This window comes from Vipera ursinii (genome assembly GCF_947247035.1).
Source record: "Vipera ursinii genome assembly, chromosome: 2".
Lineage (NCBI taxonomy): Eukaryota > Metazoa > Chordata > Lepidosauria > Squamata > Viperidae > Vipera > Vipera ursinii.
Genome location: NC_139513.1, coordinates 180523955 through 180536756, shown reverse-complemented (window position 1 = coordinate 180536756; position 12802 = coordinate 180523955). Strand labels below are relative to the sequence as shown.

Genomic DNA, 12802 nt, shown 5'->3' with positions numbered 1-12802 from the left:
AAAAGACACTTTCCTCTCAGATTAAGCAGTAGAGGAAAAGCAAGTGGGAGATAGATCAGCCACATAAAATAGGCAAGGAAATAGTAAGAGAGTATCTACCTATCCACCTTGGACAAGTACAAATCACCTGGTCAATTGTTTGCATCTCAGGGTTCTGAAGGAGCTTCTGAAGCACGAGACCTCAAAAAGAGCTTGAAAGGGGGGAAAATGAGTATAGGAAATTATAGGCCAATCACCTTGAAATTAATACCTGGGAAAAACCTGGAAAAGATTTGATAAATGGAGGATTTGTGAAATGAACAAGGTGATTAATAGAAGCCAGCATGTTGTTAAAAGCAGATCAGATCTTATATCCTGATAAAATGACTAAATTAGTGGACCTACAAAATGCTGTGGATGTAGTATACTTGGACTTCAGTAAGGCATTTAACAAAGTACTGGTACTGATCTGCAGCCCAGGGGTTGGGGACCCCAATCTAGACCAGGAGAAAGGGAACTTGTCTAATTTGCAGATGACACCAAATTGGGGGGAATTGCTAACATTCTGAAAAATAGACTCAAGATTCAGAAGTATCCAATAAAATGCAGTTAAGTGATAAAAAAAATAAGGTCCTGCATTTCTGCAGGAAAAGTGCATAGGTACATTAAACAAGATGAGCACCCAGATTTGATTTCCAAACACAAAACAGAACAAAATAACATTGGATGTATTGAAGGGTATTTATGAACAAGGGATTTTAATTTTAAGAGTGTCTGCCATTAAAAATATGGGAGAAGAACAAAATTTACCAAATAAGACTGATTTGAAAGTGGATCTATTGAAGGAGATGCATTGTATATCCATATATACAAATGAAACTGATGTTAACAAAGCAAAAGAGTAACTTTATAAGAGGCTTCTTAAAGCTTGGAAGAATTTTGCGAGAAAGGATAAAGAAAAAATAAGAAGAAATCTAGTTCTGGGACGTTATTTGAGTTCATTAAAGATTAAGACTGCTAGAACTGAATAACAAGGTTTTAAAAATGTGTTTCTAGATGTGAGATGAAATCTGGAAAGAAATCATTCATGTTTTAAGTGAAGTTGATAAACAATTATATTTGTTTACAGTTATGAAGAAAGTCAACTTTTTATATTTATTTTTTTCCTTCTTTTCTGCACTACTTTTACATTTTATTCTCTTAATTTTATTTTTTAATAAAATTACTATTTTAAAAAATAAATGTAAACTGCAAATGGCCATTGGCATCTCAAAACAACAGAAAATTCTTTTTAGAAACTTGTCAGCCTCTGTAAGAGCAAGTTATGAATAAAGTTACATACCTTCCTTCTTTGTTCTCTTCTTCAGCTACAGTCTCCATGGTGTCAGGTTCTGGCTGGTCATTATTACCTTTCTCCTGCTCATTAATCCAGTCAGAAACAGCTTTGAGAGCACGTTCAGTGTGAGAGACCATGTTTTGAACTGCTGTCAGTTCTTCTTGGGTTGGATAAACTGCAGAATGCTTTGCCATGACATGGCGATCATCATTCACAAAAATGCGCATTGGCCGCTGAAATTTAAAACATAAAATAAGTAAAACAAAAATACATGGCATTTCATCTCATTTCTGAATGGCAAATTCTTACCATTTTGCTTCAGATCCTTGATTTTTTCCCCAAAGAAAATGTTTCTTCTAAGCTGTACTAGTACTGTGTTCAGGTACTCTGAAATGAATTTTTAAAAAACAACTTCATTGAACAAAGTTTGCAATAATTTAGTAGAAAATCAAACATTTATATTCCTGTGAAGATATGACTGCACATCATGTACATCAGCCTCAGTGGTTTCTAACAGAAAGAACTCTTGACAAGTAGCAGGTTGGAACCATTTAAAATATGAAGTTTACTAATCATAAAGATTGCACCCTCTAAACAATAGTGGAATTTCTACCACACAATTCTATATGTAGCTACTCCAACAAAACACACTTAATTTATTAAGTTCAAACATCACTATTTCCTTGTCTCAACTTTTGATACCCTAGCAAACCCTATTTGTAAACTGAGAGATCTGGTCAAAATTAAAACAAAAGCAGCTGAGAAAATATCAGTATCTCACACTGTATTAATAATCCCGAAACAATCTGCCTGATCATTCGATTGATAATTATAAGCAAACATTATGCAAGAGGTAATTCCAGCCCTGCCGTTGCCCCACGAGGGAGTTGGGGTTACTGGCAAAACCTTCCCATCTGAAAAGATTATTCCTGCCCGCCGATATACATCCGTCAGAGCCTAGACGACGTGTCCTCAAGGGAAGAGGGAACAAGTTAATGCCGCAATTTTTCACCAAGCGTTTGGAACCTTAAGTCTTTGAAGGTGGCTTCCCACAAGGAGCGTTGCAAAGGGCGCGCGCGCGCACACACACACGGGAACTTTAGGGGATACGAATCTGAGAAAATATCGCGTACTCTCCACAGAAAGGCAAAGGCTTCCGGGGAAAGAGAGAAGCAAGAAGCCCCAGAAGAACAATCATACGAAATCGAAGGGTCAAGATACCAGATATCTGGAAAGCGTTCCACTCTTTCTGGATACCTAAACCAACCCTAAACCCTCTTTGCCTTCAAGAGGAACTCGAGGGCAGAAGCAGCACTCCGGAGAAAGATGTCCTGGGGTGTCTATGTGTGTGGAGGCTGCGGTAACCAGGAGGAGCAAAGGCGTCATTGTGAGATACCACTCCAACACCGATACAAGTTTTGGAAGACCAGAAGACCAGATAAGCGCGCCCAATTTCAAGTATTACCAGCTTCCCGTTAAGTCGCTCACGCGCCATTACTGTTGTCCCCCGCTCGTTCACCACCCCTTGCCTTCTGACCCATCCGCCGCCATTTTGTTGCCTCCACACAATGGAGCGCGCGCGCGTGGCGAGCCAGGGGGTAGGCAGTTGTCCGCGACCCGCAGATCCATCCATCCATTTATCCGCTATGCCATCCCTTTTACACGCGTGTTTCATGCCCGGTCTGACCAATCTATTCACCTGAGGATATCATGGGATTTAAGCGCTGCCTTCCTGCGCTACGCGGTCTTCTACTTACCGACCGGGCAGGGCCCGTCGAGGGTGACCGGTAGTATCTCCACGCAAAGCGTTTCGTCGATCAGCCGTTCGAGCGGTCGGTTCCCGCGCAGAAGCGGCGACACCGACAACTTCGTTCAGCTCTAACTGCAGCGTGGAGGGGAGGGGTGGCACAAAGGAGAAAGTGAGATCGCTCGCCCATGTGATCCAGAGATAGCTTTCTCCTCCAATCAGAGCGGAGAGAAGAGGCGTGAATTAAACTTCTTACGTTAGAGGGTTAAGAGAGCGCATCTCTCGTTTTCTCTCCGCCCTCTTTTCTGCCTCCATTTTATTTCCCGTTTTGAAGCGTGGGTGTGCTACTGTGACACCGCGCTGATTTTAAGCATTCCGTGCCGAATGCTGGGGGGAGGGGTGTCTTGGAATTCCTTTGATGCAAAAGAAAACGGTTACAAAGAGAGTAAAAAGACCAGCTGTAACGCGTTTGTCGTGAACTTGTGAGCGCTAATTGGGAAATAAGTTACACTCTATTTGAGGGGAATGCTATTCTCATAAAAGAGCCTTCAAAGTTAAAAGCATTTGCTTGAAAGCGAAAGGCAATGAACGTCATGGAGAATGGCAAAGAAAGAGCTGCATCTCACGAAAACGGAAAAATGTACTGGGGGGGGGGGGGAAACTGGTCCAACTCATCAGGAGGGCTTCAAACTAAAATTGAGGGGGAAGGGTGACCAATCTTTAGAATTTCTAGAACCCAAAACCAATCATACATCCCAAGAAAACAAATAATGAAGTAGACAATGATGAGAAAAAATAAAAAATCAGGAGATGCAGGATATATACCCATAAAAGTCTTAAATGCTTATATACAAATAAGCATTCAACTGAATACTTGGGGTTTCGCATTGATGCTGGTGGCATCCACCCTGCTGAGTCTAAAGTAAAAGCCATTCAGATGGCACCTAGCCCTAAAACAAGGAGAGCTACAGGCATTCCCGGGCCTCCTCAATTTTTTACTACGTGTTCCTTCCTAACAAGGCCGCAGTGGCAGAGCCGCTTCACAGGCTGTTGTGTATGTAAATAGTTGCAACAGGGAAGATTGCAGATTGCAAAAGTAGTCGGGTTTGAGCGGGAGATTCTGCTGCAATCATTGGTTGCCATAAACAAGAAGCGGGAAAATAGTCTCCAACGATTGGTTACAGTTCAAACAGTTCCACTATAAAAAGGTTGCAACATTTGACAGTTGACAGTTGACTTTGTGTATTCAATAAACTCGTTCATTGTTAAACCACTCTGAGTCCTCGTCTATCAGAACCAAACAATTGGCGACGAGGGTGGGATAGACAGAAGACCAGAGAATTGGCGGAATTGTCGCACAAAGGCGGCAAATTCGGAAACGTGTCAAAGTCAACCGAGCGGCCGCGGCAGAATAAGAAGAATTCTCCGAATGGCGCAGATTGGGTCATTGAAGGAATTCGACCCAAACTTCCCCGAAGATTGGGAAGAATACGTCGGACAGGTCGAAGGGTTCCTGCTAGTGAACGGAATCACAGACGACCGGAAAAAAGCGGCAGCATTACTGACGATTTGCGGCACACCGGTCTATCGAGTCGCTGTCGGACTGTGTCAACCGCAACCGGTCTCAAGCGTGCCGTATGCCGATCTCCTAGCCAAACTAAAGGTCCACTTTACACCTAGGAGATCCGAACTATTCTGGCGGCGCATCTTCGAGAAAAGAAACCAGAGGCCGGGAGAATCCATACAAAAATTTGTCGCTGCCGTCAGGGAAGCCGCAGTACAATGTAAATACGATAATCTTGAAATAAGAATTCGTGACCGTGTAGTACTGGGCTTGAGGGACGAGCAGCTACAAAACAGAATTATATCCAAACCCACTGGCGATCTGCAGGAGGTGATCGATGAACTTTTAACGTACGAATCAACCGGGTATCGCGACCCCCCCCGCAGTAGCATGGCAGCATCGTCCGAGATCAACCAAGAGGGCTATGTGGACTGCGGGGAGGCGGACCAGCAGTGGGAAGAAGATATCGCTGAAGTCTCCAGGCGATTCGGAAAATTGGCGCCAAGACCACCCAGAAGCGAAGGGCCTGAACCTAACCGACGTCAACAACCCGCAACTCCGCAAAGACAAGCGACAGGGCCACAACGACCATGGAGGGACACCGCAACCAGACCGTGCGACAATGAACCCCAGAACCGGTGTGGCAGCTGCGGTGGCAACCATCCCCGCGCATCTTGCCGATTCCGTACCGCAAAGTGCAGGGCGTGTGGGAAGACTGGCCACATCCAGGCCATCTGCAGGAGCCGTGCTCGCGACAACCGCCTTCACGAAGTCGATGTGTGGCCCGAAGGTAAGGTAACCCCTAACGTTAGTGGCAAGGAGACCCTTAAACCCTGGGTAAAAATTCCAAATTTAGGGGAGGTGGCTCGAGTCAACCGCAGGAGAATTGGGAAAAATGGTAATTTTCCAGAAGGAAAATTAAAAATCATAGTCCATCTGCAAGGGGTTCCTTGCAGAATGGAAATTGACTCAGGGGCTTCAGTGTCAATAATTTCCAGTGAAACCCTTGATAGGATTGAACAAATAAGTGGAAGAAAAATTCCACTTAGTTCAACAAAAATTCAATTAACGGATTTCCAAAAAAGCCCAATTAAAATAAAAGGGAAAATTAGTCTTTGCGTAGAATTTAAGGGATTTAAGGGGATTTTAGATTTAATAGTAACTGAGGGTCATAGGACTAGCCTAATTGGCATTAACTGGTTCCCTGCCCTGGGCATTTGGATCGGGGGAATAAATTCAATAATTAAAAATAAGACCCTCGAATCAGTCTGCAATGAATTTGCAGACGTATTCGACGGATCCCTTGGTAAATACAAAGGACCCCCAATTAAATTTAATCTAGACCCCTCAGTAAAACCTATCAGGCTTAAGGCCCGCAGGGTGCCTTTCGCCCTGAAGAAAAAAATCGAGGCCGAGCTCGAGAGGCTTGTAGGCCAAGGCGTGTTAGAACCTGTTGAGGGTGGTTTGTGGGAAACGCTGATTGTCACACCCCTCAAACCCAATGGGGATGTGAGAATCTGCGCTGACTACAAGGCCACCCTGAACATTGGAATGAAAAAACATGCTTACCCGGTCCCGACGGTGAAGCAGGTCCTCGCCACGATCCAGGACGGCGCCATGTTTGCCAAGCTAGACTTGGCGCATGCGTACTTACAGTTGACTGTTTCTGAAGAGGCTGCAGAAGCACAGACGATTGTTACCCACAAGGGGGCGTTCCGAGTCCACAGACTGCAATTTGGCATTGCAGCAGCTCCAGGCATCTTTCAAGAAGTGATGGAGAGGACCTTAAAGGGCATACCAGGTGTATGCCCTTACTTTGATGATGTCTTGATAGCTGGAAAAAATGAAGAAATGCTAGTGGAGCGGCTGGAACAGGTATTGGGAAGATTTAGAAGGGCTGGTTTAAAACTAAAAAGGGAAAAATGTTGCATTGGGGTTAAGTCCACTGATTTCTTGGGGTTCAGGATAGACAAAAATGGGGTCCATCCAACCCCTGAAAAAATAAAAGCAATTAAATTAGCTCCTGAGCCTAGGAACAAGGCTGAACTACAAGCCTTCCTTGGCTTAGTAAACTTCTACCATACATTTGTGCCCCACAAGGCTGCCATTGCAGAACCTCTCCATAGGCTCTTAGATAAAAAGACTCCTTGGCAGTGGCAGAAGAAACATAGAATTAGTTTCCAAACGTTAAAAGACATTCTTTCCAGCCAATCAACTGTAACCCACTTCATAGAAAATAAACCAATTTACCTAGCGTGTGATGCTTCACCTTATGGTGTAGGGGCCGTGATCAGCCATTTAGACAACCAAGGAATACAAAGACCAATAGCATATTATTCCAGGACACTAACCAAGGCAGAGCGGAACTATGCTCAGATAGACAGGGAAGCATTAGCAATTGTGGCTGGAGTTAAAAAGTTCCACGACTACCTTTATGGTAGGAACTTTACCATACTGACAGACCACAAACCCCTGTTGGGACTGTTTACCACAGATAAACAGACTCCCCAAATCATGTCACCCAGGATGCTGAGATGGTCCATTTTCCTCTCAGCATACTCATTCTCTCTTCAATACAGACCGGGCAAGGACATGGGGCACGCAGATGCCCTTAGCAGACTGCCCTTAAACATCACCGAGGGTGACCCTGCCCCAGTGGGACAAATAATGTCCCTACAGGACATCCCTGACTTGCCTCTAACTGCTAAAGACATAGCTGCGGCAACAAATAATGACCACACTTTAAAGAGAGTAATGGCCTGGGTCCTGAGTGGGTGGCCAAATGCCAACCCGGATGAAAAATACATTCCCTATTTTAGAAGAAAAGATGAACTATCAGTTCATTTGGGTTGCTTACTGTGGGGAAATCGTGTGGTCATTCCTGGGATCCACAGATCAGCTATTTTATTAGAATTACATGAAGGACACCCAGGAATAGTAAGGATGAAGGCGTTGGCTAGGAGTCACTTGTGGTGGCCAGGACTGGACAACGACATTGAGGAATGTGTTGCCAATTGCCATTTGTGCCAACGTTCTAGGCCAGAACAACAACACACCCGTACGCATAAGTGGGAGTTAGCTAGAAATCCTTGGTCCAGGATCCATATTGACTTTGCCGGACCTTTCCAAGGGTTAACATTTCTGGTGGTGGTTGATAGTTTCTCTAGATGGCTAGAGGTAGTACCAGTTAGTTCAGTAACTTCAGGAAGAACAATACAGGTATTAAGGGGCCTCTTTGCCACTCATGGGTTACCGGATGTCATCGTGTCTGATAATGGGCCACAATTCACATCTATTGAATTCCAGGATTTCCTCAAGGCCAACTCGATTAAGCACAAGACATCAGCACCCTTCCACCCATCCACCAACGGCTTGGCTGAACGAAATGTGAGGACCACGAAAGACGCCTTAAAAAGAATCATTCGGGGTGACTGGCATCAAAGACTGGCCGAATTTTTGCTGGCCCAACATACGACCCCATGCGCTGCTACAGGCAAAAGTCCAGCTGAAATGAGGTGGGGAAGGAGATTGACCACCAAATTGGACAGATTACACCCTGACAGACTTATACCAAGCGCTGAATTGGACATGCCAAATAGAACATGATAAAAATGCTTCATAGAAGTGGACTAGCGTTCACGAAAAAAGTTTTCAGGAATTGAAGGCACTTCTGTCGGTCAGTTCCACTATCACTCATTTCAAGGAGTCTAAACCAGTTTGCTTAGCGTGTGATGCATCCCCATACAGGGTGGGTGCAGTCTTAAGTCACTTAGAGAAAGATGGAACTCAAGTTCCAATTGCTTTTTATTCAATGACACTGTCCTCTGCTGAGCGTAATTACGCTCAAATTGACAAAGAGGCATTGGCCATAGTAGCTGGAGTTAAAAAATTCCACGACTACTTATATGGCAGGGAGTTCACAGTCTTCACAGACCATAAACCGCTATTGGGGTTATTCACTACAGATAGACAGACACCCCACATATTATCCCCTAGAATGCTGAGATGGTCCATTTTTTATCAGCTTATATGTTTAAGCTGATTCACAAACCCGGCAATGATATGGACCGTGCAGATGGCCTGAGCAGGCTTCCACTGCCAGAAATTGAACCAGATCCGGCCCCAGCAGCCCGCGTTTTGTCCATTCAGAACTTGCCAGAGTTTCCCCTCCATGCAGGGGACATAGCTGCAGAAACGACAACAGATAAGACACTAAGTAGAGTGCTTTCTTGGGTACACACAGGGTGGCTGGATAAAAGCCCAGGCCCTGAATTTCAGAGCTATTTTACAAGAAGACATGAGCTATCAGCTCACAAGAGTTTGTATTCTTTGGGGGAACAGGGTCATAGTTCCTACCTCAGTAAGAGACAGGGTTTTGCAATCACTGCATGAAGGCCATCCAGCTGTTGTTCGCATGAAAGCTTTGGCTAGAAGCTATTTATGGTGGCCAGGATTAGATAAAGCCATTGAGCCCAGGTGCATGTGTGTTATACATGCCAGCAATCAAGGCCTAAAATGCTGCATGCTCCAGTTCACAGGTGGGAGGAGACTCACACTCCCTGGTCTAGGATTCACATAGACTTCGCTGGGCCCTTTCAGGGACAGCTCTTTCTTATAGTGGTCAACAGCCACTCTAAATGGCTACAAGTTATACCAATTGCAAACATGACTACTGCTAGGACCATCCAGGTGCTTAGGAAACTCTTTGCCACACACGGGCTGCTGGATGTCGTAGTGTCCAATAACGGGGTCCAATTTACTGCGGCAGAATTTTAGGCGTTCCTGAGAGCAAACCTCATTAGGCATGTGACATCAGCCCCATTTCACCCACCTACTAATGGTCAAGCCGAATGCATGGTTTGCACCACAAAAGAGTCACTGAGGTGTAAAGTGACTGGGGACTGGCACCACAGACTGGCCGATTTTTTGCTTTGCCAACATTCCACGCCATGCACGGCTACTGGGAAAAGCCCAGCAGAGCTGCGCTGGGGGAGGTGACTGATCATGAAACTGGACAGGTTGCACCCAGACCGGGTGGCAGCAGAAGCCTCTCACCCAAAACCCCTGAGGGGGCTGCAAGTGGGCGACGGGGTGTGGGCCAGGAACTATGGGCATGGGAACTTGTGGGTGCCAGGAAAAGTCACTAAAACTTCAGGTCCTTCTCATACGAAGTGGGCCTAGAGGGCGGGTGAGTTGTCCGTTGCCATATCGATCAGCTTAGGAAGCATTTTCCAGAACGGCCACTATTCTGGAACGACGATGTTGTGCTTTAATTAATCTCTTGTAAGACTTCCATGGTCTGTGTAAGCAGATATAATTAACTTTAACAGGTCTCTCCAGATAGTTTAAACTCGTAGAAACACCTTTTATATAGAAATACCTTTATTGCAATTCAGATGACGTTGTACAGCATTTCCAAGATATTCCCGAGGTGTCTCCAAGGTTAGAAGATGATAATGCTCCCAGGGTCTGCATATTGGGACCCCATGTTTTCTGCTAATGAAGCATGGCTCACTACGGAAGAGGAAGGAGGAAGTCCATCCCAGAAAGGGGAGGGGAAAGGAAATACATCATATGGTAGGAGGGTCTGACTGCCCACATTGTGATTTCTCCACCCAGCCACGTGGTGGCAGCACACTCCCCGTCTGGTATTTCATAATACCACTATATAAATCCCATAACGGTAGTTATACAAATGCAAATACACGTTTGTGGTTTGTTGTTGTCAGAACACCTAAGAAATATAAGTAATACATCTGAGAAAATTATATAAAAATAAACATGCATACATATAAATGTAAACTTGAGGGATATAAAAAATAAACATGATATATGAGGCATAAAACCTGAGAGATATAAGAGGTAAACATGCGTCCATATAGGACATAAAACCTGAGATATATAAGCAAACATGCATACATATTGCAATAATAAAACTGCCATTTCAGGCTGAGGTTTTGCTTGTTGCGTTCAAGACCTGAAAGATATAAAAGAACATACATATATATTGCAACAATAAACTGCCATTTCAGGCTTCAATAGTCTGGATCAGGTTGAAGGCACTTTTCTTCTTGAAGGCAGGATTCTAAAGGGAAAGCAACGAGTTTAGTGTTCCAGGGTCTTATGGAGGTTTTAGTGCCTTTCGATTCTTGAGCTCGTTGGTCCTTAAACAGAACAAGGTCTCTAGCTTGGAGATTGGGTGAAGATGAAACGTTGGTGACTGGAGCATGACATTGATGCTCCCCGCCATGCTGCTCCCCGCCATAACTTGAAGCAGGGTTGGATACAGGTGGTTGCTGTGGATTGCCTGGAAGTGGATCAGGATGCGTAGCTGTATCGTGTTTGTCGCTATCGCATTGTCAAAGGCTTTTCAATGTTTGGCAAAATGGCAAAATGGCCATATGAAGCACAGCACCTGTAGCGTATTCGTCCCCACCACCTGAATTGCTCCATTTAGGAGGAGGTGGTACAGGATGTGAGTTGCCACCACCTGAATCACTCCAAAGAGGAGAGGATGGTACAGGAGGTGAAATGCTACCACCTGAATCACTCCATAGAGGAGGAGATGATACAGGAAGTGAGATGTCCATCTTTCTTGTAGACACAGCTCCACGTGAGTCTCTGTGTTGAACTGCTGTGTTACCATACCTTGGTGATGGTGATGGAGCAGGCACACTGGATTCAGCGAAGTCGAAGCTGGGTTCATTGTTCGTCCAGGCGTGATGACTTATAAACCTGCAAAAATATGAGAATAGGGGAAAGGAAAAGAGTAGGTCGAGTTCCTTTCTGGCGGTAAGGTTGAGATCACCAACAACCGCTTTGAAGATTGTTTTCCAGGATCTGAAGTCTTCTGGATGGTCATTAAACTTTGAGAGGCTATTGGCAGTGAGCTCTCGACGAGTCGCGTGTTTGGCGTACTCAGGGAGGTCTGGTCTCTCACTCTTTGATGCCGAAGAAACTTGTGGAACCTCTTGGGTGTGAGGGTTCTCTGGTGAATAAGGATCAGGTACACCAGGATAAAATGATGTTGCAGGAGCATTTAGCTGTGGTGTAATCTCTAAAATTTGTGCTGGTTGTTGATTCAACCGTTGATCATTGCTTGTGGTTACGTAGTCATTGGCAAGAGGTAATGCAATTTGAGGTGTTGGCGCACCTGTTTCTGGGCGTTGAAGAGGTGCTGGCCTTGGCAGGCTTGGGGCTTCAGTGCTGCCTGTAGGAAGCACGGTTGATGCACCTGTGCTGCTTTGTTGAAGAAGTGTGGGCCCTTGCAGGCGCGGGACTTCTGTGCTCTTTGTGGGAAGCACGGTTGACGCACCTGTGTTGCTTTGAAGAAGAGGTGTAGGCTCTGTCAGGCGCGGGGCTTCTGTGTTGTTTGGTGGGAGCACAGCTGACGCACCCGTGTTGCTTTGTTGAAGAGGTGTTGGCCCTGGCAGGCACAGGACTTCTGTGCTCTTTATGGGAAGCACAGTTGACGCACCTTTGTTGCTTTGTTGAAGAGGTGTAGGCTCTGTCAGGCGTGGAGCTTCTGTGCTGTTTGTGGGAAGCACAGCTGACGCACCTGTGTTGTTTTGGAGGAGAGGTGTCAGTTCTGTGGTCTCTATGATGTTTGTGGGAAGTGCAGAAGATGCACTTGTGCTGCAGTGTTGAAGGAGTGCAGGCCTTTGAGGTTCTGGGATGTCTATGATTTTTGTAGGCAGTGTGGAAGATGGCTCTGCATCGTTGCAAACATTTTGCTTTAACACATATTGACTGGTGCGTTCCATCGGATCTTCCACTTCTATTGGAATGGAACCCTGTACATCGGTATTGTTGTGACTCAGGGCCAGCCTGTGGGTCCGACAGCCGGCTCCGACGTATCGGAGGACTCAGATGAGGGGGAGGAGGGAGACGAACCGGCTGATGATGGTTTGGAGGCTTTGCAGAGTCCTCAGCCGGGGACCTCTTCTCAGCTGCGTGAGCCCGAGAGTGCGGAGGATGATGACCCACAGCTGGCCCTGTTCAAGGACGCCCGACGCAGGAGGCAGTCGAGCAGGAACAAACAAAGAAAGGCTATGGGACTCCTCGGGAGGAGGCACAGGGAGACCACGCCCTGAGCTCTCTATAAAAGGAGTGTTTGGGGAGGGGCTGGTTGCTGAAAGCAACTTTTCCGCTTGAGAAGACAAGCTCTAGTGTTTTT

The 12802-nt window shown here is 45.5% G+C and overlaps 1 protein-coding gene across 17 annotated transcripts in view; it reads right to left on the bottom strand.

Moving 5' to 3' along the window:
- Positions 1-3238, bottom strand: part of ILF3 (interleukin enhancer binding factor 3) — a 28985-nt gene extending 25747 nt beyond the window's left edge. For 10 of the 17 annotated variants that reach the window (XM_083357164.1, XM_083357152.1, XM_083357163.1 and 7 more), the window contains exons 1-3: positions 3073-3238; positions 1625-1702; positions 1322-1548 (exon numbers count right to left, since the gene is read on the bottom strand). In XM_083357164.1, the coding sequence (XP_083213290.1) occupies positions 1322-1548; positions 1625-1627 (230 nt within the window). In that variant the 5' untranslated portion in view covers positions 1628-1702; positions 3073-3238. The remainder of the gene's footprint in view (positions 1-1321; positions 1549-1624; positions 1703-3072) is intronic. The other 7 variants (XM_083357167.1, XM_083357161.1, XM_083357166.1 and 4 more) reach the window with 2 other exon arrangements.
- Between the last annotated feature and the right edge of the window lie 9564 nt (positions 3239-12802).